The 27,161-nt window shown below is 41.7% G+C and overlaps 1 protein-coding gene across 1 annotated transcript in view; it reads left to right on the top strand.

The window, feature by feature from the left end:
• The window catches only part of TMEM87B (transmembrane protein 87B), a 116,208-nt gene extending 89,432 nt beyond the window's left edge, over positions 1-26,776 (top strand). Inside the window, exons 16-20 of the mRNA XM_073545162.1 lie at positions 7,131-7,201; positions 7,296-7,360; positions 17,036-17,088; positions 25,802-25,832; positions 25,922-26,776. Of these exons, the coding sequence (XP_073401263.1) occupies positions 7,131-7,201; positions 7,296-7,360; positions 17,036-17,088; positions 25,802-25,832; positions 25,922-25,963 (262 nt within the window). The 3' untranslated portion in view covers positions 25,964-26,776. The remainder of the gene's footprint in view (positions 1-7,130; positions 7,202-7,295; positions 7,361-17,035; positions 17,089-25,801; positions 25,833-25,921) is intronic.
• The last annotated feature ends 385 nt before the right edge of the window (positions 26,777-27,161 follow it).

Here is a 27,161-nt window from a genome sequence, read left to right as displayed (position 1 = left end):
GTCAAGCAGCAGACATTGGGGACAACAAAGCTACAGAACGGCAAATGGCGAAAACGACTCTCCACTGTCCGGGATGACTGTTATCTTATTCGAATGTCACTCACCAAACCGCAGGATGACATCAAGTGCCCAACACCTGGTCGTCTAATGGTTAGACGGAGACCCAGAGAGGCGTACAAGCCACAGTGTCTTGCACCCACTGTGAAATTTGGTGGAGGATCGGTGATGATCTGGGGATGCTTCCGCAAGGCTGGAATTGAGAAGGTTAATTTTTGCGAAGGACATATGAATCATGCCGCATAAAAGGTTTTCCTGGAAAAACAGCTGATTCCTTCTGCTCAGGCAATGTTCCCCAACTCTGAGGACTGGTTTTTCCAGCACGACAATGTGCCATGCCACACAGCTAGGTCAATCAATGTGTGGATGAAGGACCACCATATCAAATCCCTGTCATGGCCAGCCCAATCTCCAGACCTGAAACCCATTGAAAACCTTTGGAATGTAATCAAGAGGAAGATTGATAGTCACAAGCCATCAAACAATGAAGAAATGCTTAAATTTTTGTACCAGGGAGTGTTATTAGGTCACCCAGAAGTAGTGTGAAAGACTGGTGGAAAGCATGCCAAGATGCATGGAAGCTGTGATTAAAAATCATGGTTATTCCACAAAATATTGATTTCTGAACTCTTTCTGAGATAAAACATTAGTATTGTTGTATCTAAGTGATTATGAACTCGTTTTCTTAGCATTATTTGAGTATTGCAAGCAATGCAATTTTATTTGCTATTTTGACCATTTTTCATATTCTGAAAATAAACACAAAATTTAGTGCATGGAAATTCGGAAACATGTTGTCAGTAGTTTATAGAATAAAATAACAATTTATATTTAACTCAAAAATATACCTATAAAGGGAAATAACAGACAAACTGAAAATTTTGCAGTGGTCTCTTAATTTTTGCCAGAGCTTTGTTATATAATCAGGCACACATACATACGGTATATGTGTAGTATATATTATAAATATTAGTATTATATTTAATTTGAATCTTATTAAAAATTCTGTTTGATTACAATTATGGAGACGTTTTTAATTGTTTAATGCTGTTTGCAAAGGTTACCGGCCAACGCTGCAGACTAGCTGTGTGGTTGAACTTGTGCAGTGCTTACAAGCTCTTTTCAGTAGAGCACTGTTGACTCGTATCCAAAGCTGGCCAGATCGCTGGCGTGCACGATCTAGCCAGATTTATTGTCTCTGGGCTCCTCAGATGTTGAAGCGGCATCCGAGAGAGAACAGTTGGATCAGCTGCACAACTATGCTTCAGATCTGATCTGTGAATCTTCATTAGTGCATCGCTCCAAACAAATGGGAAGCCCCAAGACAGACAAGAAGTGCGCTTCAAGGATAATTGAGAACAACCCTTTAACAATTTTAAACAGTTGTTGCCGGTCCAAGTGATGATAGCTTGCGATAGTTGGGCTTCTGAAAGTTGAGACCGCAAAAGGTTCTAAGAACGAGGCTCTGAAATGCCCTGACAAATTAAATTCATGACTGCTCATACTCTAATTATTAGCTATGGGCCTTTCTATGAAAGCCACTGTGAAGATCGCCAACGATCATCAAGTTATCTATCCTGTGATAACTTGCACAATTCAGAATAAACCTTTTAACCCCTTAATGACCACTGATACACATTAAAATGACAGTTGTCAAGGGTACTGCTCTCATCACCGTTTAGACCCCCCTTAGTAACCATAGAACCCAAGCCCTGCCATGTTCCCAAGCTGAAGCTTTTTGGGACAAATTGTGAAACAGATTATGGAGTCCGTTTTCTCCAGTTATCCATTGTGAAAATTACAAATTTGAGGATAAAGCAACATTTTTGTGAAAAAAAAAAAAAAAAAATGAAAATTTTCGATATGATGACTAGAGATGGGCGGACACCTGAATGTTCGGGTTTGGCCGAACAGTTACAAAAAGTTGGGGTACCAGAATAGTATCCAGACTTGATCCCAAACCCGTACCCCGTTCACTTGAATGGGGGGCCTGAACATCAGTGTTTGCCACGCTGTCATGTGCATGACAGCGCGGCAAACACTGCTTCTGATCTGTGGTGAAATCATCCCCACCGGTCAGAGAGCCGCGGTTCCCATGCTGTCAAAAGACAGCGTGAGCGCTCAGCTGTCATCAGAGGTATAAAGTTTACCTCTGATCACTGGCGTCAGCTGATGGGACTACAGCTCCCATCAATCCGACGCCTGCTGCTTTAATAACAGCGAGAGCAGGAGTGGCTGATGGGTGTATTCATTAGCCTTCTTCTGCACTGTAAATAAATAATTTAAAAAAAACAATGACGTTGGTTCCCCTGTATTTTTGATAACCTGCCAGTGAAAACTCAGCTGTGGGCTGCAGCCCTCAGCTGTCATCTTCAGCAAGGCTGCTTATCAAGAATAGAGGGGTCCCCAAGCCATATTTTTTAATTATTTAAATAAATAATTTTAAAAAATGACGTGGGTCCCCCCCATTTTTGACAATCAGCCTTGCTAAAGCAGACAGCTGGGGGCTAGTATTCTCAGTCTGGTAAGGGGCAATGGATATTGGCCCCTCCAGCCTAAAAATAGCAGCCCGCAGCCGCCCAGAAAAGGCACATCTATTAGATACGCCAATTCTAGCTCTTTGCCCGGCTCTTCCCACTTTCCATGTAGCGGAGGCAAGTGAGGTTAACCCCTTCATGACCCAGCCTATTTTAACCTTAATGACCAGGCAATTTTTTGCAAATCTGACCAGTGTCCCTATATAATAACTCAGGAACGCTTCAACGTATCCTAGCGATTCAGAGATTTTTTTTTTCGTGACATATTGGGCTTCATGTTTGTGGTAAATTTAGGTCGATAATTTTTGCATTTATTTGTGAAAAAAACGGAAATTTGGCGAAAATTTTGAATTTTTATTCTTTTAAACCAGAGAGTTATGTGACACAAAATAGTTAATAAATAAGATTTCCCACAGCACAATTTTGGAAACAAATTTTTTTTTGTTAGGAAGTTATAAGGGTTAAAAGTTGACCAGCGATTTCTCACTTTTACAACAAAATATACAAAACCATTTTTTTAGGGACCACCTGACATTTGAAGTCACTTTGAGGGGTCTATATGGCAGAAATACCCAAAAGTGACACCATTCTAAAAACTGTACCCCTCAAGCTACTCAAAACTACATTCAAGAAGATTATTAACCCTACAAGTGCTTCACAGGAACTAAAGCAACGTGGAAGGAAAAAATGGACATTTTAATTTTTCCAACAAAAATTTTCTTTTAGCATCAATTTTTTTCATTTTCACATGGGTAACAGGATAAAATGGATCCTAAAATTTGTTGGGCAATTTCTCCTGAGTACACCAATACCTCATATGTGGTCATAAACCACTGTTTGGGCGCACGACAGGGCTCAGAAGGGAAGGAGCGCCATTTGACTTTTTAAATGCAAAATATGCTGGAATATTTAGCGGTTGCCATGTCGCATTTGGAGAGCCCCTGCGTGCCTAAACATTGGAGCTCCCCCACAAGTGACCCCATTCTGGAAACTCGACCCTCCAAGGAACTTATCTAGATGCATAGTGAGCACTTTGAACCCCTAGGTGGTTCACAATTTGAGCCGTAAAAAAAGTACTTTTTTTTCACAATTTTATTTAGCCTCAGTTTTTTCATTTTTACATGGGCAACAGGATAAAATGGATCCTAAACTTTGTTGGGCAATTTCTCCTGAGTACACCGATACCTCATGTGTGGTCATAAACCACTGTTTGGGCGCACAGCAGGGCCCGGAAGGGAAGGAGCGCCATTTGACTTTTTGATTGGAAAATTAGCTCCAATCTTTAGCAGACACCATGTCGTGTTTGGAGAGCCCCTGTGTGCCTAAACATTGGAGCTCCCCCACAAGTGACTCCATTCTGGAAACTAGACCCCTGAAGGAACTTATCTAGATGTGTGGTGAGCATTTTGAACCCCCAAGTGCTTCACAGAAGTTTATAACGCAGAGCAGTGAAAATAAAAAATCATATTTTTTCCTCAAAAATGATTTTTTAGCCCGTTATTTTTTATTTTCACAAGGCTAACAGGAGAAATTGGACCACAAAAGTTGTTGTGCAATTTGTCCTGAGTACACTGATACCCCATATGTGAGGGGGGGGGGACACCACTGTTTGGGAGCATGGGAGAGCTCAGAAGGGAAGGAGCGCCATTTTGCAATGCAGACTTTGATGGAATGTTCTGCGGGTGTCATGTTGCGTTTGCAGAGCCCCTGATGTGCCTAAACAGTAGAAACACCCAACAAGTGACCCCATTTTGGAAACTAGAACCCCAAAGAAGCTTATCTAGATGTGTAGTGAGCACTTTCAACCCCCAAGTGCTTCACAGAAGTATATAAACGCAGAGCCATGAAAATAAAAAATCTTTTTTTCCTCAAAAATGACTTTTTAGTCCACTACTTTTTATTTTCCTAAGGGTAACAGGATAAATTGGACCCAAAAAGTTGTCCAGTTTGTCCTGAGTACGCTGGTACCCCATATGTGGGGGGAACCACTGTTTGAGTGCAGGGAAGGAGCGTCATTTGACTTTTTGAATGAAAAATTAGCTCCAATCATTATGGAGAGCCCCTGTGTGCCTAAACTTTGGAGCTCCCCCACAAATGACCCCATTTTGGAAACTAGAACCCCCAAGGAGCTTATCTAGATGCATAGTGAGCACTTTGAACCCCCCAAATGCTTCACAGAAGTTTATAACGCAGAGTCGTAAAAATAAAAATATTTTTTTCTTCCTCAAAAAATGATTTTTTTAGCCCGCTATTTTTTATTTTCACAATGGTAACAGGAGAAATTGGACCCCTAAAGTTGTTGTCCAGTTTGTCCTGAGTACGCTGGTACCCCAAATGTGGAGGGGAACCACTGTTTGGGCACACGTCGGGGCTCGGAAGGGAAGTAGTGATGTTTTGAAATGCCGACTTGATGGAATGGTCTGCGGGCGTCATATTACGTTTGCCGAGTCCCTGATGTGCCTAAGCAGTAGAAACTCCCCACAAGTGACCCCATTTTGGAAACTAGACCACCCAAGGAACTAATCTAGATGTGTGGTGAGCACTTTGAACCCCCAAGTGCTTCACAGAAGTTTATAGCGCAGAGCCGTAAAAATAAAAAATATTTTTTTCCACAAAAATAATTTTTTTTAGCCCCCAATTTTTTATTTTCCCAAGGGTAACAGGAGAAATTCGACCCCCAAAGTTGTTGTGCAATTTTTCCTGAGTACGCTGATACCCCACATGTGGGGGTAAACCTCTGTTTGGGCACACGTCAGGGCTCGGAATGGAGGGAGCACTGTTTGACTTTTTGAACACAAAATTGGCTGGAATAAATGGTGGAGCCATGTTGCGTTTGGAGACCCTGTGATGTGCCTAAACAGTGGAAACCCCTCAATTCTAACTCCAACCCTAACCCCAACACACCCCTAAACCTAATCCCAACCCTAATTATAACCCTAACCACACCCCTAACCCCAACACACCCCTAACCCTAATTCCAACCCTAACCCTAATTCCAACCCTAATTTCTAACCCTAATGGAAAAATAAAAATATTTTCTTTATTTTATTATTAGTCTCTACATATGAGTGTGATAAGGGGGCGGTGATTTACTTTTTTTTTAATTTTGATCACAGTGAGAGTTTATCACAGTGATCAAAATGAATGAATCTGCAGCTTTGCAGATTCCGGCTGGCGTGCTGCGCATGCGCCCGCCATTTTCCAAGATGACAGCGCCCATGATCCGGGATGGCAGGACACCGGGACGGCCAGAGGGACTTCGGAGGCACCGTGCAGGGTGAAGGGGGGTGATCGGAAGGCAGGGGGGAGCGGAGGGAATGCGGGGGGAGCAGATCATGACCGCGGCGGCCGATCGGCGCCGTCAGTTGGTGGCGGCGGCCGGTTGTAGGGGGGTCTGATCGGTGTCTCCAGCCATGGCAGATGCTATTGTGGCATCGGCCATGGCTGGATTGAAATATTTCACCAAATTCCATTGTTGAAATATTACAATCGCTCTGATTGGCTGCTTCACTTTTAACAGCCAATCAGAGCGATCGTAGCCACGTGGGGGCTAAGCCACCCCCCCGTGGTGAAGTACAAAGCCCCCTGTACCTGCGGGTCGGGTGACCTTTCAGTGACCCCGGTCACCCGACCCGCAGGGGGGGGCAATCAATTCATGACGCCACATAGGCATCATGGGTCGTATTGCCACAGCTTTTCATGATGCCTATGTGGTGTCAAAGGTCGGGAAGGGGTTAATATTTGTGGGGTTGATGTCACCTTTGTATTGTCCAGTGACATCAAACCCATAGCTTAGTAATGGAGAGGCATTTATAAGACATCCATCCATTACTAATTTTATAGTTATATGGTAAATAAAGACACAGCCAGAATAAAGTGCTTTTTTAGAAATAAAGCAAAACGCACTTTTACATTTTTAGTTAAAAATAACAAACACAGTTATACTCACCTAACACCTAATTCCACCGAAGCCTTCATTCTCCTGTAATAAAACTAAAATAATAAAAACAATATACTATACCTGTCTGTAGTTCTGTCGCATGTCGTAATCCATGTCTGGAGAATAAACAGTTTTCAACCTGTACAGTGCCAAGATGTGACCGTCCAGGCTGAGAACCACTGGTGACTGAACTGCTGCGAGAGCAGCCTCAGTGACCAGTGGTGACGTCATCGAGGATACCTCTAGTCACTGAGGCTGTGTTCCACGCTGCGGTGATCTTGGTGAGATCCCCGCTAGCACTATGAGTAAAACTCTAAATTCATTGTTAAATTTTCGGCAAATTTTTTATTTTGAAAAATAAATGCAAATCTTTTTGAAGAAATATTACCACTTTCTTGAAGTAAAATATGTCACAAAAAACAGTCTCAGAATCGGTGGGATCCGTTGAAGCTTTCCACAGTTATTACGACATAAAGTGACAGTGGTCACAATTGTAAAATTTGGGTTGGTCATTATTGTCATAATTGCCGCAGTTATTAAGGGTTTAAGCACAATTGTTGTTTAGGCTGATAGAATTTTCTTTACTAATTTATCAGGTATGCCTTCACCCCTCTCATGGATGATTCAGATGATGAAGTAGAAGAATTCATTGTCACAGATCACTTAGGTGAGTAGCAATGTTCTGCTCTATTAGTCTGTACCCACTACTGCTCCTATCTGCACATTTAATAACTTTACTATTGTGTTCTCTGTAACTGAAGGCATGAAGCTTAGGGGAACAAAGACTGAGCCCAATGGAACAGCCAAGAATACTGCTACAAGTGCTGTGAGTACTCACTTTCTTTTAGAAATCTGTTTGTAAAAGGAGGTATGTCATTTGTTTTGCTTCTATAGAGTTACATTATGACAGATTATTATGACGAGTGTGTAAAATTATGTCATTTATACAAGATGACAATAGTATTTTAAAGATATTGGTTATCCTGATGGCATTCCCAGCTTTTTTGTTTAAAACCTGACATCTTTTGGCTGAGATTAATTTAGTTTAAAAAACGCAGAAGTCTTAGATTTTGACGTTATAGCTTAACATGGCCATACAAATCAGGCTAACAATATGTAAAACAGCCGACAAGACAAATATTGTAAGATGCTGGCAATGATTATGCCATTATCTTTCCAATAATATCTAATTTTATTTATTTATTTTTTGTTTTGGAGAAAGCTTGTTATAAGTTGCAAGTATATGAACCGATCAGAGATGTAATTTCTTTATCTGGAGACTGAAAAAAACTGTCAGTGTATAATTTTCTTGCTATACAATCTTTTGGATCAGTACATTTATAAAATTGTTTAAGTTTTCTATTCATGTTTCTTGGTAAATCAGTAAAAATGACTAACTAGTCTAAACTATATCAATTTTGAAGTCTTCTTGAACACTCATATATATGAGATTGATGTAAGCAAGAAAGTGGCATTGTTCCTGCATCACTAGGGAACTGACAAATATTGGAATTCCAGAATAATCCATTATGTTATCACAGTCATTACCCCCTTATATCTCCGTCATGGGCAGGAAGGCACTGGAATAAAAAGTGATAAATAGTAAAATGAAAACAACTTTTCCCCCACAAGAAGCATGCCCTCATACAGCTATAACAAAAAAATAAAAATGCTATGACAAATCATATAATTTTTTAAAAGCAATGTACAAGAGTTGTAAAATAATAAAATCTATATAATTTTGGTACTGCAATATTAACACAGAACTGCAAAATAAAGTTAAAGGGATTGTTTGGTCTAAATTGATAAGTAGATAAGTATGCAGTCACTCTGTGTGACTGCAGACTTCTGAATCACCCTAGTGCACGCACTTGTGCACGGCGAGAATTCAACTGGTCTGAGCCAGGGCCGACGGGTTCGTATGCTTTATGCATACTCCTGGCTAGAACACTTGTATAGAGCGAGGCTGTTCCCCGTCCAGTGTGCGTGGCCGTTCAGTGGACCCGGCTTTATTCAAGTCCAAATATGCATACTGCCTGCCAGAACCTAACGTATGTACCCGCTCGTCCCGATTCAGAAACCTTGCAGCGCACAGTGCATGTGCTGGGGGGAATTCAGAAGTCTGCAGTCACACAGTGTCACACTTTTCAATTTATACCGAACAATCCCTTTAATTTAACAATCTCAGAATTGCTGTTTTTTCAAGAACTTCATTAAGAGACCCTGGAAACAATGAGCATATGCTGCTGCCACGAGGAAGAGAACACTAAAAATTACAACCTACAGAAAACGGGGGCAGGCTTCACCCATCTACTGACACCAAGGTGTTACTGAGAAGGCAGTAGGATAATCTGAGAAAAATACAATGACAAGAAACCAACAAGCACATGCCCAAAATGCGTGGGTGCTGTGTCCCTCAATGAAGGCTAAGAGAGAGGGATTTTATGGTAAGTCCCAAAAATTATTTTTTTCTTTGGCGCTTCATTGGGTGACACAGAAAACTATGGGATGTCCAAAAATAGTCCCTATGAAGGAAAATATATACATGTGTAAGGAAAATCCCTCAAGTAGTCACTTCAGTGACTACCGCTGGCTGTATCTTTCTACCCAGATTTGCATGAGATTAAGGCTGGGTTCACACTGGGTTAGGGGGCAATGCGCTGACGGATCCGTTACATAGCGGCACTAACGCTATGTAATGGATCCGTTAACGCACCCATTGCCCGCAATGATACTAATGCATACTAACGCATGCCAAAATCGGCATGCGTTAGAAAGTATGCGTTAATTCATGATGCACCCTCGAACGCTGCTTGCAGCGTTTTTGGGTACTTTGGCAATAACGCACAGCGAAGAGACTCGTTCGCTGTGCATAGTACTGTATGGGCTAACGCTAGGTAGCGCATGGTACCTGAGCGCTACCTAGCGTTAACGCATACCGTTAGCACTAGGTCACTAAAGATGACAAAAATGACATCAGCGTTAGCGCATCCGTTTAACGGATCCGTTAAACGGATGCCCTAACGCAATGTGAACCTAGCCTAAGGTTTGAATTCTGTAAAATTTGTGAAATCGTGGCTAGAAATCCAAGTAGCAGTCTGGCAAAGCTATGGTACAGAAGACTGATGGCATAAAACCCAGGATGCCCCCACTACCCAGATATAGTGAGCATTGACTTCGGATGGGGCGCTTTGTATTTAGGCTTATAAGTTTTCCTGTGGCCCCCAATGAAAGCTAGAAGAAAAGGATTTTATGGTATTGCCCAAAAATCCCTTTCTTGTTCTTTTTAAGTTATTCTTCCTTCACACAGCTCAGTTGTGAAAAACTTTTAGAAAACTTTTTTTAATGTTTCAGCTGGTATAAAACTGCAGATGTCTTACACAAAATTGACAAGTCCTATGCCTCAAACTGTAAGGCATGTAACCAAGATCGAGGTCACCTTTCCCATATTTGTTTTTTCTGCCCTAAAAACACAATTTTGAACGAATGTAAAAACAGACACTGGGAAGGCCTTAATATCCAATATAAATCTAACCGCTAGTTTAACCCCTTTCTGATATATCTCGTAATAATACGTCCCTGTGCCTTGGGCCTTATTGACCAACGATCAGAGGAGTAGCTAGGGTTTTGGTTCAAGGGGGGGTGAAACTTTTGAGTGGGCCACACTAACCAGGTAACCTTGATTATAACTGGGTGACACACCCTAATAGTGAATGTAGGAGAACCTCAGCAGCTGAACGTGCCTGTTGCTGAAAATAATCTCTATATAAAGGCCAATATTGATATTACCGCCATATGGTCAGTGGCAGATACCAGTCGTACAGAACATATGAGATCACAGCACAGTTACAGATGGTGACTTACAGCTTACGTTCTTTCTGGTGGAATTGTTCACTTTTCACGCCTTTTCCATCTGGCCTAGACCAGCATGACAACTCCTCCAGCCAGGACTCGGCTACAGAGAATACAACAAAGACACATTTCACATCTCACATTTTCACCACTGTCCGAAACGGGACTATTCCCAATCTGCACAAAATCCTCATCCTGCTGATACCCCAATGCCGAGTCGCTGCTGCCGTATGTGCCCCTATTACTTCACCTATTGTGCTATTGTGTGGTCTCTAAATTCTAGAGCAACCGTCTAGAAAATAGCAATGCTGGGTGCAAGTGCCCTAGAAAACAGTGACTACATTTTGCCCCCTAAAAAGTCATATTGCCCTGTGTGCCCCTTTACCGTCACAGTAACCTTAATTCCCCTATAACAATAAGTGCCCACTTTGCATTTAATAATGTCCTGAGTCTCCCCCTGTACAGCTCCTCTATATACAATATGATGCTCTTATACACCGTACAATGCCCCCTCACTGTATATATACTGACCCCTTAATATCCCCCAAACTGTTTAATAGCTCTAACACTGTATGATGGCCCCCTCACTGTAATCTCCGCACTGTATGATGGCCCCTATGAAAGCCTCCATATAGCATAATACACCAGATAGTTCTCAATATAGTATAATGCACTCCCCATAGGTCTCCATATAGTATAATGTACTCCCCATAAGCCTCCACATAGTATAATGCACTACCCAAAGGTCTCCATATTGTGTAATGCACTCCCCATATGTCCACCGTCTCCATATAGCATAATGCACTCCTCATAGGCCTCCATATAGTATAATGCACGCCCCATAGGTCTCCATATAGTACAATGCATTCCCCATAGGCCTCCATACAGTATAATGCACTCCCCATATGCAGACTCTATATTGTACAATAGGCAGACTCTATAGTATAATGATCTCCCAGTCATCATAGGTAGATTCTAAAGCGTAATGCACACCTATAGGCCGCTTCTGTAGTGTAATGCACCCCTATAGGCAGCCTCTGTAGTGTAATTCACTCCCCATAGGCAGTATCTATAGCCGATACAGCTAACCCTGTGACGATGGGCGGGGGCCCACTGCTGTCACAGGGCCCCCCGCCAGCTCAGGGAAATCGATTCTCCCTGCTCTACCTCAGAATGTGACTGTATCGGCACGATGTGCACGCCGATACAGTTACAGTAGAGTGTGGGGCCCTGATCGACCGCCCCTTCTGCCCCCCCCCCCCGTAGCTATGCCACTGCCAGGGACATATTATTACTGCATGGTGATCGTGCACGCACACGGGCTGCGCGGGGGCGATCACAGTCGGGTGTCAGCTGATTCTGATAGCTGACACCCGGCACTAAGTGCCAGGAGCGGTCATGCACCGCTCCCAACTCTTTAGCCCCATAAATGTTGTGGTAGCCGGCATAGGGCTGACAGACCCTGGATTGAAGACCCCACGGCGTGACGAGGGGTCCGGATCCTTGCCATGGTGATCCGATGTTGTCATGATGACATCCATGTCACCAGAGGTAGGAAATTTGCTTATCATGCACAGTGCATGCTCAGCAACTTGCTGTCAGTGCAGAGCTGACAGTTTGGAAAACATAGGGATGCTGCTGCATTCCCATGCTGTACATGCAATGAGCCTGCAAAAAATGATAGTCCCATAGTGGGACAAAGTAAAAAAATTAAAAAATATAATAATGAAAAATCAAAAGATATTGTAGCTATAAATAAATATTTGTATGAAAAAAGTATAAACAATAAAAGTACACACATTTGATTTTGCCACATCCGCAATGACCCACCTATAGAACTGTCCCACTAGTTAGCCCCTTTAGCGAACAACATAAAAAAAAAGGCAAAAAACAATGCTTTATCTTCATACTGCCGAAACAAAACGTGGAATAAAACGTGATCAAAAGTACCGCTGAAAATGTCATCTTTTCCTGCAAAAAAACAAGCCGCCTTCAGCAGTAAAATAAAAGATATAGCTCTCAGAATAAAGTGATGCAAAAATAATAATTTTTTTTCTATAAAATGGTTTTCATTGTCTAAAAGTGCCGAAACATAAAAAAGATATGAGTGTCAGGGTTATTAGGACTATAACCCAACTTTGGTTTCCACTTTCAGTTCCAGTTAGGAACTTGCAGCTCTCTGGCACCCCCTTTACCCTTAGATCAGTTAGGGAACTGCACCTAGGATAAGTGGTCGCCGGAAAGGCTCCCTTGTCGCGTACTGGCTATCAGGCGGTAAGTAAATCACCAGTCCCAGGCCGGAAATACAAACATAAACCTCCGATCCGTCGCTGCCAGAGTTCTCCAATACCACCAGGACGCTTCACTGACACCAGTTCCTCATTTGATACTAACGAATCTATCGGGTCAGGAACCAACCCACAGCATAGCGTGATTTGGCGTGGAGTACATGTCGGTTCGATTATAGAGCAAAAAGAACGAAGCTAGTTTACTCCAGAAAATATAGGCAGTTTTTATAAAAATACAGTATGTACAGACAGTTACAAATAAAGGGATTAAAATAAGATATCTCATGTCCCAGATAGGATATGTCGATGGAGGGCCTTCCCAAGGAAAATGGTTCATCAGCACAGCACTTTAGCTGGCTATACTGGCATCTGACACCTCCCCAGTTGCGCGTCTGAGCTTTATACTTTTGCCCAAAACCAGGGGACTCCTCCCTTGCTGACCTTACTTAGTGAGCTGTTAGAGGACATTCGCCCTTTTTGAAAATGTATTAAAACTCCTATTTTTCCCCTGTGATGTGACCATTGTTTTGAGATCAAACTGACATGCCTGCGTGTTACTGGGGGGCAGAAACTATCTTCTCAGATTCGGATGGGCGTACCAGCTGCAATACGCTGCCGTGCGTAGCCCAAATTCCGCTGAGTCTGGAAATATCTTTTGCCTGTCTCTAGGATCATTGTGGGTTATTAAATACAACCTGGAATGGACAAAGAAGATTTTGGAGGGAAAGACCGCATTTAACTGGCCAGGTGCAATAAAAGTGACCAGCTGCTGAAGGGAGGGGGGCAATGGGATAGAATTTAACAGAGCAGAGAGGGGGGCTACAGCTGCGAGGGGGAATCGCTGGGGAAGCTTGCTCTTTTCAAACTAATGGGAAGGGCAGTAATGAGGGGCAGTAATTCATCTCTGGATGTACTGACCCGAAGAATAAAACTACTTTATCAATTTTACCACACGTGGAACGGTATAAACGCCCCCTCCAAAAGAAATTCATGAATTGCTGGTTTTTGTTCATTTTGCCTCCCAAAAATCGGAATAAAAAGCGATTAAAAAATGTCATGTGCCCGAAAATGGTACCAATAAAAACGTCAACTTGTCCCGCAAAAAACAAGACCTAAGATGACTCTGTGGGACAAAATATGGAAAAATTATAGCTCTCAAAATGTAGTGATGCAAAAACTATAAATACCAGCTATAAATAGTAAATCAAACTCCCCTTTATCACCTCCTTAGGGAAAAATAATAGAATAAAAAAATGTATTTATTTCCATTTTCCTGTTTGGGTTGGGGCTAAAGTTAGGGTTGGGATTAGGGTTAGGGGTGTGTTAGGGTTAGACCCAGCAAACCTTCTTGCCACAGCTCGCACTGATGTGGCATCCTGGATGAGTTGCACTACCTGAGCCCCTTGTGTGGGTTGTAGAGTCCGTCCCATGCTACCACTAGTGTGAAAGCACAACCAACATTCAAAAGTGACCAAAACATCAGCCAGAAAGCATTGGTACTGAGATGTGGTCTGTGGTCCCCACCTGCAGAACCACTCATTTATTGAGGGTGTCTTGATAATTGCCAATAATTTCTATCATCTGTTGTCTATTCCATTTGCACAACAGCATGTGAAATTGATTGTCAATCAGTGTTGCTTCCTAAGTGGACAGTGTGATTTCATAGAAGTTTGATTTACTTGGAGTTATATTCAGTTGTTTGTGTTCCCTTTATTTTTTTGAGCAGTGTATTTTGGCCAAGACACATAAGATCGCAACCCAACGTCAAGGATCCCCAATAATTGCGAGTCCCTAACACTAATCTCAAACAGCGAACATAGAAAATAAAAAAAACACATTACATGAAAGGTAGACGCACCAAAACCTTGACTAATGCACTAGCAGGAAGGATGCCACAGACCTCCATTGATAAAGGCTGGAGGTCTGAAGTAAATTTTTTGCAAAAAAAAAAAAGTTAAATGTTAATTTTCTTCTTCCACATTGCTTCAGTGCCTGTGAGGCACGTAAAGGGTTAATAAGCTTGACTATGGTTTTGAGCAACTTGAGGGGTCCAGTTTTTAGAATGGTGTGGTGTCACTCTTGGGTATTTTCTGTCATATTGACCTCTCAAAATGACTTAAAATACAATGTGGTCCCTAAAAAAAAAAAAGAAAATGGTTTTGTAAATTTTGTTGTGAAAATGAGAAATCTCTGGTCAACTTTTAACCCTTATAACTTCCTAACAAAAAAAACTTTGTTTCCAAAATTGTGCTGATGTAAAGTAGACATGTGGGAAATGTTATTTATTAAGAAATTTGTGTCACATATCTCTCTGATTTAAGGGCATAAAAATTTAAAGTTTGAAAAATGCAAAATGTTCAAAATTTTCGCCATATTTCCTTTTTTTCCCATAAATAAACACAAGTCATATTGAGGAAATTTTACCACTAACATGAAGTAAAACATGTCACAAGAAAAAAAAGTCTCAGAATCAGCGGGATCTTTTAAAGCCTTCCAGAGTTGTAACCTCATAAAATCATATATTCAGTAGGGATTTGTGGAGCATCTCCTCTCTGCCGCAAGGATAAATTCCAACAGATTGCCAAGGATTCAAAGTGGTTTATTCAACGCGTTTTGGGGTTCCTATGTCCCCTTCGTCAGGAAATACCACATACTATAAACTAGTGGTCAAAATTGTAAAAATTGGCCTGGTCATTAAGCTGCAAAATGGCTCTGTCACTAAGGGGTTAAACAGTAAAACCCCCCCCCCCACAAGTGACACCATTTTGGAAACAACACCCCTCAAGGATTTTTTCCAGGGGTATAGTGAGCATTTTGAACCCACATTTATGACACAGAATTTGATAACATTAGATTGAATGTCATCATTCGTGTTGAGCGCAAGTGCTCGCTACTCCAGTTTGCATCGGGTGCTTGGGTATTCACCAAAGATCGTGGGTGCTTGAGTGAAATGCTCGAGTCCCTGCCCTACATGTTTTGCAGCTGATGGACATCCAAAAAAACATGCGGTGATCCACAATACTCTGTGCATACCCGAGCACTTGATGAAAACTCGAGTAGAGAGCACTTGCGCTCAACACTAACCGTCATATCGTCCTAATTTTTTTTTTTTTTTTTTGGCTTACATTTGAAAAAACCTTAACTCTAATCCCAACCCTAACTCTAACCTCAACTGCAAAGAGTGGAATTTTTTTTTTTTTTTTTTTAGAATTTATATCTTCCTAAGGCAAAGAGGGATTTGATTTACTATTTTTTTTTTATTTTGATCACTGTAATAGGCTCTATTACAATGATCAAAAGGAACCAATAGGAAAAATTCCCTATTGTTGCCAGGTACCGGTCGGCAGACCTCGGCAGGCGCACTGTGTATGCGGCCGCCATTTTCTTCCAGGAAGATGACACAGAGGTCCGGGGACGAAGCAGGAGGGTCTGGGGATGGCGGAGATATCGGGGGCTCTCGGGGAACCCCATTTCTCTCTTCTCTGATATGGTAGATCATATAAGAGGAGAAAGAAAATAAATGTAAATTGGCCTTTTTTTTTTTCCTTTTTTTGTGATCGCCATTATTCTGTGAAGCTGAGACCCTGGAGATTTTCCACCGCTGAGGGGCGCTCTACCCTTACTTCTCTGCGCCGTTAAAAAATGGCACTGAGGAAGAAGGCCCCTTAACTGCCACCGTTATAAAGCGTATTGGCGATTAACAGGACCCCCCTTTTCATCCCCCTTTTTTCCCTATCCCCTTCCTTATCCCAACTTCACCCTTGTTTCATTTACATAAAAATGAATGTTGATACATAATATAGGGATAGGCAATCCCCGCATGTGTTGCGACTGTCTAACGGCCGCAAATCATACAGCCCCGGGAACTCGATCATACTGTTTGAGTACGCCAGAGATACTCTGATAACACCCATCATGCTTGGATATCACGATATCAGAGCACGCTAAGGTACTAAATATGTCTGCTGTTTTCTGTTACAAAGCTAGTTGTTACTCAGAAAATTTAGCTTGTGCACTAACATCCCAAGGACACGTATTCTATTTAAAATGCCAATTAAAGGGGCTGACTGGGGAAAACAAGTTAACACCCGTAGGTGCAAACTTATTGATTGGTGAGGACTGAATCAACAACTGGGACTCACACCTCCCACTCCTTTCAACCCCTATGTGACTGCCGAGTGCAGGACTGAGCTTTTTCCAGCAGTCTATTAAAGAATAAATGGAGTTGCTGTTGGGCACGTGATAAAAGTGCCCCATTCTGCCGATTGGTGAGGTCCCAGCAGTCAGACCTTTATCTTCTGATGATAGGTGATAACTTGTTTTTAAGTGCACTTCTTTAATTTTCTTATCTTTTTGTTTAGGATGAAGACCTAAAGTGGGTAGAAGAAAACATCCCATCTTCTTTCGCTGACATGTAATTATCATTTTTTTTCTAACCTCTGTGGGATTTAAATATTGTATTTGTTTTCTGATGTATCATACTATTAACATTTTCCTATGGCCGATTTCACACACCCGAGATTCACGGGTCGACGACTTTCCTCGAGTCTCGTGACATCGAGGTCTGTACTTGGTGACTGTTGAATCTGTAAAAAGAACCTTAACCCCTTAACGACCAGGGGCATTTTTGGTTTTACATTTTCATTTTTCCCTCCCCTTCTTTCCAGAGCCATAACTTTTTTAATTTTCCGTTTATATGGCCATGTGAGGGCTTATTTTTTGCGGGACGAGTTGTACTTTTAAATGACATCATTGGCTTTACCATATCGTGTACTCGAAAACGGGAAAAAAATTCCAAGTGCGGTGAAATTGCAAAAAAAGTGCAATCCCACACTTGTTTTTTGCTTGGCTTTTTTGTTAGGTTCACTAGATGCTAAATCTGACCTACCATTATGATTCTCCAGGTCATTACGAGTTCATAGACACCAAACATGTCTATGTCCTCTTTTATCTAAGTGGTGAAAAAAAAATTCCAAAGTTTGCTAAAAAAAAAAAAAATGTGCGCAATTTTCCGAGACCCGTAGCGTCTCCATTTTTCATGATCTGGGGTCGGGTGAGGGCTTATTTTTTCCGTGCCGGACTGACGTTTTTAATGACACCACTTTTGTGCAGATACGTTCTTTTGATCGTCCGTTATTGCATTTTAATGCAATGTCTTGGTGACCAAAAAAACGTAATTCTGGCGTTTTGAATTTTTTTCTCGCTACGCCGTTTAGCGATCGGGTTAATGCTTTTTTTTTATTGATCGGGCGATTCTGAACGCGGCGATACCTAATATGTGTATGTGGGATTTTTTTTTTACTGTTTTATTTTGATTGGGGCGAAAGGGGGGTGATTTGAACTTTTAGGTTTTTTTAATTTTTTTTTATTTTTAAACATTTTTTTTTTTTACTTTTGGCATGCTTCAATAGCCTCCATAGGAGGCTAGAAGCATGCGCAACCCGATTGACTCTGCTACATATGGGCGATGAGCAGATCGCCCATATGTAGCAGATTTACTGCTGTGCTTTCAGCGCCGACCACCGGGTGGCGCTGAAAGCCTTATGCCTGGAACAACCATAGAGGTCTCATAGAGACCTCTGGTTGTCCAGGCAACGTGACGCCGACCCCCGATCACGTGACGGGGGTCGGCGATGACGTCATTTCCGGCCCGGCGGCCGGAAATTCTATTTAAATGCCCGCTGTCAGCTTTGACAGCGGCATTTAACTAGTTAATAGGCGCGGGCGGACGGCGATTCCGCTCGCGCCTATTGCGGGCACATGTCAGCTGTTCATAACAGCTGACATGTCCCGGCTTTGATGCGGGCTCAGCGCCGGAGCCCTCATCAAAGCAGGGGAAATGTCTGATGACGGACTGTGTCCGTCATTGGACATTAAGGGGTTAAAGTGAACCTCACAGCTGATACATGCTTCACAATCCTTAGGCAGCATGTATCGGGCACTGGCTCTCTAATCTTAGCCATGAATGTTTTACTCTGAAACGCTTTGGCGTTGCAGGGAGTGACAAACTTTTATTAACCCTCGGTGACTGAGCTGCACAGATGACTAGTCAAACAGTCCTGAATTGACAGGTCTCTCCTTACAACTTGAGAAGACACCTTTAAATTACATTGGAATAAGTAGTCTTTTCTTAAAGGGAATCTGTCACCCCTTTTTTTGACTATGAGCTGCCGGCAATGACATCAGGGGCTTATGTACAGCATTCTGTAATGCTGTAGGTAAGCCCCTGATGTAACCTGAAAGATAAGAAAAATGAGTTAGATTATACTCACCCCGGCGTCCGGTCTGGTCCGATGGGTGTCACCGTCCCTTCCGGCGCCTCCCATCTTCATACGATGCCGTCCTCTTCTTTGCTGCCTGTCGTTCCTCCGGCGCAGGGTCACTGCTCTGCCCTGTTGAGGGCAGAGCAGAGTCCTGCAGTGCACAGGCGCCGGGAGAGGTCATCGCTGCAAGATGGGAAGCAAGACCCATCGGACCGACCGGACTGCCCCTGGGTGAGTATAATCTAACTCGTTTTTCAGGTTACATCGGGGGGCTTATCTACAGCATTACAGAATGCTGTAGATAAGCCCCTGATGTCGGTGCCAGCAGCTCATAGTCGAAAAAAGGGGTGACAGGTTCACTTTAAAAGGATATTATAGATTCAGGGGAAAAAAAGAAGCAATTTCTTGCTTAGTGAAGAAATTATGCATGTACATATGTTTTTACCCCTTTCGCGATGATGCCCCTAAAAATTTCTGGTGCAAGCAATTACCTTCATAAGTCACATGCTTCGAGAACGGAAGTCCACCTGTGTACAATCTAAGTGTTACATGATCTGTGAGTATATACATACCTTTTCTGATAGGCGACAAAGGCTTCAACAGTGTTGCGCAAGTGGTGCCACTAATCAAACAACACTATGAAGACCAAGGGGAGCTCCAAACAAGTCAGGGACAAAGTTGTTGAGAAGTACAAGTTAAGGTTGGATTATAAAGAAAAAAATATCCCAATCTCTGATGATCACCCGGAGCATCATCAAATCCATTATCATCAAATGGAAAGAACATGGTACCACAACAAACCTGCCATGAGAGGGCCTCCCAACAAAACTCTCAGCTCAAGCAACGAGGACATTAGAGAGGCAGCACCGAGAATAAAGGTAACCCTGAAAGAACTTCAGAGTTCCCACGCAGAGACTGGAGTATCTGTCCGTACGATCACAATAAGTCATACACTCTATAGAGGTGGCCTTTATGGAAGAGTGCGCAGCCTTTACTTATAAAAATTGTAAGGCTGTTTATCAGTTTGCGAAAAGACGTGGGGAAACTCCCCAATTGTATGGAGGATGGTGCTGTGATCAGGTGAAACCAAAACTAAACTTTTTGGCCACCAAGGTAAACCCTATGTTTGGCGCTAAACCAACACGGCTTATCACCGTGTTGGTTTGGCGCCAAACCATCTCCACAGTGAAACGTGGTGGCAGCATCATACCATGGGAGTGTTTTTCGGCAGTAGGGACAGGGAAAATGGTCCAAATCCAGGGGAAGATGGATGGTGCAATATTTGGTGCTGGATATTCTTGACCAAAACCTGTTTCAAACTGTCAATGATTTAAGACTGGGACAGAGGTTCCCCTTCCAACAAAACAATGACCAAGAGCATATTGCTAAAGCAACACTTGAGTGGTTTAAGGGGAAGCATAAATGTTTTGCAGTGGCCTAGTCAAAGCCCAGAACTTAATCAAATTGAGCATCTGTGGTCAGACATTGAAGATTGCTGTTCACCAGAGGAAACCATCTAACTTGAAGGACCTGGAGCTTTTTTGCCTTGAGAAATGGGCAAAAGTCCCAGTGGCAAGATGTGGAAAGCTCATGGAGACTTATCCAAAATGACTTGCTGCAAAAGGAGGCTCTACAAAGTGCTGATTTTAGAGGGGTGGATAGTTATGCACACTGAAGTTTTTTGTCCTATATGTTGTTTGCTTCACAATAAAAAGAAAACCAAATGTTTACAGTTGTGTGCATGTTCTTTATATGAACTGATACAAACCCTCAAACAAAACAGTGAAATTCCAGGTTGTGAGGTAGCAAAACATGAAAAATCCCAAGGGGGTGAATACTTTTGCAAGCCACTGCACTTTCTGTGACAATTCCATTTTGTTATGATCTGGGCTTTATTCCATTCAATAGACACATTCATTAATTACTTTTGGTAGATAGAAACTGGTGGCCATGTGATGACCACAGAGGAACATGGCTTGTTACAAGACTGTAATAACTGTACTTTTAGTGTATAGTCACATCTCTGGATCTGAACAAATCAACTTCACTTGCTGAAATTGTCACCACAGAAACTGATTTGTAGTGCAAGCCTTTGCTGATTTTGCTTCATCTCACTTGCAATATACATCAAAATCTGGATGTCTTGAACAAAGTAAATGGCACTATTCTCGTCTTCCCTGGTTTTTCTACGGCTCCAATTTCTCTCATCACAAGCCTTGTTTCTTTGTAATCCTCATATCTCCTAGAGTTCAGGAAATATTTTGCCTGTAGGAAAAAAAAAATCCCTAAAGTGTTACACCTTTTTATTATACCTTGAATAAGGTTCACTAGCCAAAACCACGATACCATGTAATGTTGAGCTGCAGTCTAAATTAATGAATATTGATGAGGATAATAAATTGACTTGAATCTTTTCCCATTTTCATAACTTTGAGTTGCAGAATACTTTGATAGTGAAAATTTGGTAATTGTTTGCTTAAAACATAAGTAGGGGGCTTTGTCAGCACTACCCTTAAAGGGAACTTGTCACCACTTTTTTGGCCTACTAGGAAAAATATAATTTAAGTGAGTGTACTGATTTTCGGCTTTGCCCTCAGTTGGGCAAAGCATACTGCGCATGGGCGAGGTCACATTTCAATGTGCACGTGCAGTATATGTACGCGATCTGCGATCTTCACAGCGAAGAATGCGTACAGCAAGCTGAGGAGGGGTGGAGTGACGGAACAGAGGCAGCTCCCATCGGACCGGACCGAACAGATTAACATACAGCACGGGACAAATAAAAAAGGTTTTTATGAGTGATACTTGGAGAGTCAGGGGGTTTCTGAACTAGTTGTGGAACGCATAGCTGACACTTAATTAAATTATATTTTTACCTAGTAGGTCGAAAAAGTGGTGACAGGTTCCCTTTAAATAGAGTTGTAGATGAGGCCCATGCATTCTGGGAAATAATGTGAGATTGTCAGCTTGTGGCACCCATAGGTGGCGGAGTCTGTACTTCCTTTACATAGTGGTCTCCTACATGAAGCCCATGCATTCTGGGAAATAATGTTAGATTGTCAGCTCATGGCACCCATAGGGGGGGCTGAGTCTGTACTTCCTTTACATAGTGATCTCCTAGATAATGCCCATGTCTGCCGCGAGCTGTCAAAACATGGCTCTGCGCTGAATTAAATGCCATCCACTTTGTATTTTTTTTTATGCTTTTTCTTCACACTGTTAATATTTACATTCCAATATTGTCTCTTTTTAGTTTGAAATTCCCTTTAACCCCTTTCTGACATCAGACGTACTATCCCGTCCATGGGATCCGGGCCCCTCTGCCCATGGACGGGATAGTACGTCTAGTGCGATCAGCGGCGCCCACGTGGTGAGCGTCGCTGATCGCGGCCGGGTGTGAGCTGATTATCACAGCTGACACCCGGCACTATGTGTCAGGGGCGGTCACAGACCGCCCCCGACACGTTAACCCCTTGCACACCACGATCAAACACGATCGCGGTGTACCGGGGGTTAAAGGGAAGCATCGTCAGGGAGGGGGCTCCCTCCGTGCTTCCCTGAGCCCCCCACAGCAGCGCAGTGTGCAGCGCTGCTGCGGGGGGGCTCTTTCCCTGCAGGTCCCCGGATCCAAGATGGCGACGGGGACCTTCGGAGGCCTGCAGGGAGCTGGCTTCCTCAGTGCCTGCAAAGCGCAGGCAAGGAGGAAACCTGCACACTGCCTGTGACAGATTGCTGATCTGTCACAGTGATCTGTGATGTGACAGATCAGCGATCTGTCACAGGACAGTGATGTCCCCCCTGGGACAACCTAATAAACTTAAAAAAAAAAAAAAAAAAAAAGTGTAGAAATTTTTAAAAAGTCGCTTAATAAATTTAAAAAAAAAAAAAATTCCATAATTCATTTAATAAAAATAAAACAAAAACAATAAAAGTACACATATTTGGTATCGCCGCGTCCGTAACAACCTGCCCTATAAACTGTCCCATTAGTTAACCCCTTTAGCGAACCCCTTAAAAAATAAAAATAAAAAACGAAGCACAAAATAATGATTTATTATCATACCGCCGAACAAAAAGTGCAATAACGCGCGATCAAAAAGACACATATAAATATCCATGGTACCGCTGAAAATGTCATCTTGTCCCGCAAAAAACGAGCTGCCACACAGCATCATCAGAGAAAAAATAAAAAAGTTATAGCTCGCAGAATAAAGCGATGCAAATATAATTATTTTTTATATAAACATGTTTTTATTGCACCAAAGCGCCAAAACATAAAAAAATGGTATAAATGAGGTATCGCTGTAACCGTACTGACCCGAAGAATAAAACCCCTTTATCAATTTTACCGCACGCGGAACGGTGTAAACGCACCCCCAAAAGAAGTTCATGAAACGCTGGTTTTTGTTCATTCTGCGTCCCAAAAATCGGAATAAAAAGCGATAATAAAATGTCACGTGCCCGAACATGATACCAATGAAAACGTCAACTCGTCCCGCAAAAAAGAAGACCTCACATGACTCAGTGGGTCAAAATACGGAAAAATTATAGCTCTCAATATGTGGTGATACAAAAACTATTTTTACAATAAAAAGCATCTTTTAGCGTGTGACAGCTGCCAAAAATAAAAACTGCCATAAATAGTAAATCAAACCCCCTTTATCACCCCCTTAGTTAGGGAAAAATAATAAAATTAAAAAAATGTATTTATTTCTATTTTCCCGTTAGGGTTATGGCTAGGATTAGGGTTAGGGCTGAGATTAGGGTTAGGGTTGGAGTTAGAATTGGGGGATTTCCACTGTTTGGGCAAATCAGGTGCTCTGCAAACGCAACATGGCGTCTGATCTCAATTCCAGCCAATTCTGCGTTGAAAAAGTCAAATGGTGCTCCTTCCCTTCCAAGCTCTGCCATGCGCCCAAACAGTGTGTTACCCCCACATGTAGGGTATCAGCCTACTCAGGACAAATTGCAAAACAACTTTTGGGGTCTTATTTCTCCTGTTGCCCTTAGGAAAATAAAAAATTGGGGGCAAAAATATCATTTTTGTGGGAAAAAAATATGATTTTTTTATTTTCACGCCCGGGCGTTATAAACTTCTGTGAAGCCCTTGGGGGTTCAAAGTGCTCACCACACATCTAGATAAGTTCCTTAGGAGGTCTAGTTTCCAAAATGGTGTCATTTGTGGGGGGTTTCCACTGTTTAGGTACATCAGGGGCTCTCCAAAGGCAACATGACACCCGCAGAGCATTCCATCAAAGTCAGCATTCCAAAACGTCACTACTTCCCTTCCGAGCCCTGATGTGGGCCCATACAGTAGTTTTCTCCCACATATGGGGTATCGGGGTACTCAGGACAAATTGGACAACAACTTTTGGGTTCCATTTTCTCCTGGTACCCTTGGGAAAATAAATGGGGACTAAATGATCATGTTTGTGGAAAAAATACGATTTTTTTATTTTCACGCCCGGGCGTTATAAACTTCTGTGAAGCACTTGGGGTGTTCAAAGTGCTCACCACACATCTAGATAAGTTCCTTAGGGGGTCTAGTTTCCAAAATGGGGTCACTTGTGGGGGCATTCCACTGTTTTGGTACATCAGGGGATTTCCAAACGCGACATGGTGTCTGATCTCAATTCCAGCCAAAAAAGTCAAATGGCGCTGCTTCCCTTCCGAGCTCTGCCATGCGCCCAAATAGTGGTTTACCCCCACATATGGGATATCGGCGTACTCAGGACAAATTGCACAATAACATTTACGATCCTGTTACCCTTGGGAAAGTAAGAATTGAGGGTGAAAAGATCATTTTTGTGGAAAAAATATGATTTTATAACTGTATGTACGGCTGTACGTTATAAACTTCTGTGACGCCCTTGGGGGTTCAAAGTTCTCACCAAACATCTAGATAAGTTCCTTGGGGGGTCTAGTTTCCAAAATGGGGTCACTTGTGGGGGGTTTCCACTGTTTAGGTACATCAGGGGCTCTCCAAACCTGACATGGCGTCCGATCAGAATTCCAGCCAATTTTGCGTTGAAAAAGTCAAACGGCGCTCCTTCCCTTCTGAGCTCTGCCATGCACCGAAACAGTGGTTCCCCCCACATATCAGGTATCAACGTACTCAGGACAAACTGCTCAATAACTTTTGCAGTCCAATTTCTCCTTTTACCCTTGGTAAAATAAAAAAAAATTGAACCTGAAGTATTTTTTTTTGTGAAAAAAAGTTAAATGTTCATTTTTTTTTTTTAAATATTCAAAAAATTCCTGTGAAGCACCTGAAGGGTTAATAAACTTCTTGAATGTGGTTTTGAGCACCTTAAGGGGTTCAGCTTTTAGAATGGTGTCACTTTTGGGTATTTTCTATCATATAGACCCCTCAAAGAGGCTTAAAATGTGATGTGATCGGTAAAAATAAAATGGTGTTGTAAAAATGAGAAATCGCTGGTCAACTTTTAACACTTATAACTTCCTAACAAAAAAAAATTTTGGTTCCAAAATTGTGCTGATGTAAAGTAAACATGTGGGAAATGTTACTTATTAAGTTTTTTGTGTGCCGTATCTCAGTGATTTAAGGGCATAAAAATTCAAAGTTGGAAAATTGCAAAATTTTCTACATTTTCCCCAAATTTCCGTTTTTTCACAAATAAGCGTAAGTTTTATGAATTAAATTTTACCACTAACATGAAGTACAATATGTCACGAGAAAACAAGGTCAGAATCATCGGGATCCATGGAAGCATTTCAGAGTTATTACCTCATGAAGGGACAGTGGTGAGAATTGTAAAAATTGGCCCGGTCATGAACGTGCAAACCACCCTTGGGGGTGAAGGGGTTAAATACTTACAATGTATCCACTTTGTTTTGTTTCAGAGCACTTCCAGTATTGCTGGACTCTGACGAGGTAAGTCATACCGATTTGGTTGTAAAGTCTGTTATACCTCTTTTTCTAAGTTATTTTAACTTACTTTTTGTGTTCTTTTGGACATGCAGGAGATTATGATGACCAAATATGAAATGTCTAAAACAGAGTGACAGGCTACTTCTCATCTGTGATCTGTCCCCTGCTCCACCCTGATGCCAGCATTGGTACAGACTACTTCAGTCGTGACGATTTCGAAGTGTAAACTAGTGTTTGGTGTGTTATTACTATTCAGTTATTACAGATTTTTCTCATTTTTATTGTTGACTAAAAAAAACTCTGTTCTACGAGAAAATTATTTTACAGCAAAGCAAATGTGAAGAGCCTTTCTTGCCAATTTTTTTTCTACTTTCCTCCCTTCATTTCCACAAATCGTGGTGTGTTTATATTTTGGATGAATAGCAAATATGTGTGAACTATACGTATACATTATCATATATTTGGGATGAGCCTTCAGATAGGTGAGCATTATGGAAGGTAAGATATTGTACTATTTTGCTCCTGTCTGGATATGTACTGTATGTTGTATGCAGCTACTGCAGATGTCGGTGAACATGGTGTAAAGTCACAGATTCCCTTGATCAATTTCTTTTATAATGTGCTTCCATTCTGCAGTGCCATTGTGATAATGGACTTATTTATTTGATTGCTTACATCTTAATTTATGATTCATTCATATTTTTTGCCTTAATTAGAGAAGCACATTTCGGGCACGTGGCAAAAATCTTGCAAATGAAAACTGAGGGAGGCTCCGTCTCTTCTAATATGCATACGTTTTTGTGATGCACATTGCGCCGTTATAAACATCCAGAGGTTCATGTAAATATTTTGAAGGAACAGCTACGACCCCATGCAAATAAAGTTTCTCAGCTCCTTTCTAATCTTGGAAAATTAAGTTTTGTGAATAAAATTTTTACAAAAAATAATTTTGAAGCATTTGTAACAGATTTGACAGATGTCGGCCTCCCCACACTTTGCAACCTTACCAGCTGCTTTCTTTCTTACAAAAGCAATAATTACATTACATTTCGCTATTATTTTTTTTTTAACACACATTTGTATGTATCTTAAAGGACGTGATTTTATTTTGTAAATACATATATATGATCAAAGGAGGCCTTTTTTTTTTCTCTGCCGAGATTTCTTATTGAATATTTTACATTTCCAACCCAAATAAGATATTATACATTGCTTTATTGAGTTTAATGTGATTTATGCTACCCAAGTAATGATTTGGGAACAACATTTCCTTGTATTGATGACAAATGAAAAAAATCAATGGTCTAGAACCAAATAAAGTGTCACAAGGAT

Source organism: Dendrobates tinctorius, unplaced genomic scaffold, assembly GCF_039654945.1.
Source record: "Dendrobates tinctorius isolate UK_male_01 unplaced genomic scaffold, ASM3965494v1 ptg000140l, whole genome shotgun sequence".
Taxonomy (NCBI): Eukaryota; Metazoa; Chordata; class Amphibia; order Anura; family Dendrobatidae; genus Dendrobates; species Dendrobates tinctorius.
Note: the sequence above shows the minus strand (reverse complement) of the source record. Positions and strands in the feature narration are given on the sequence as shown.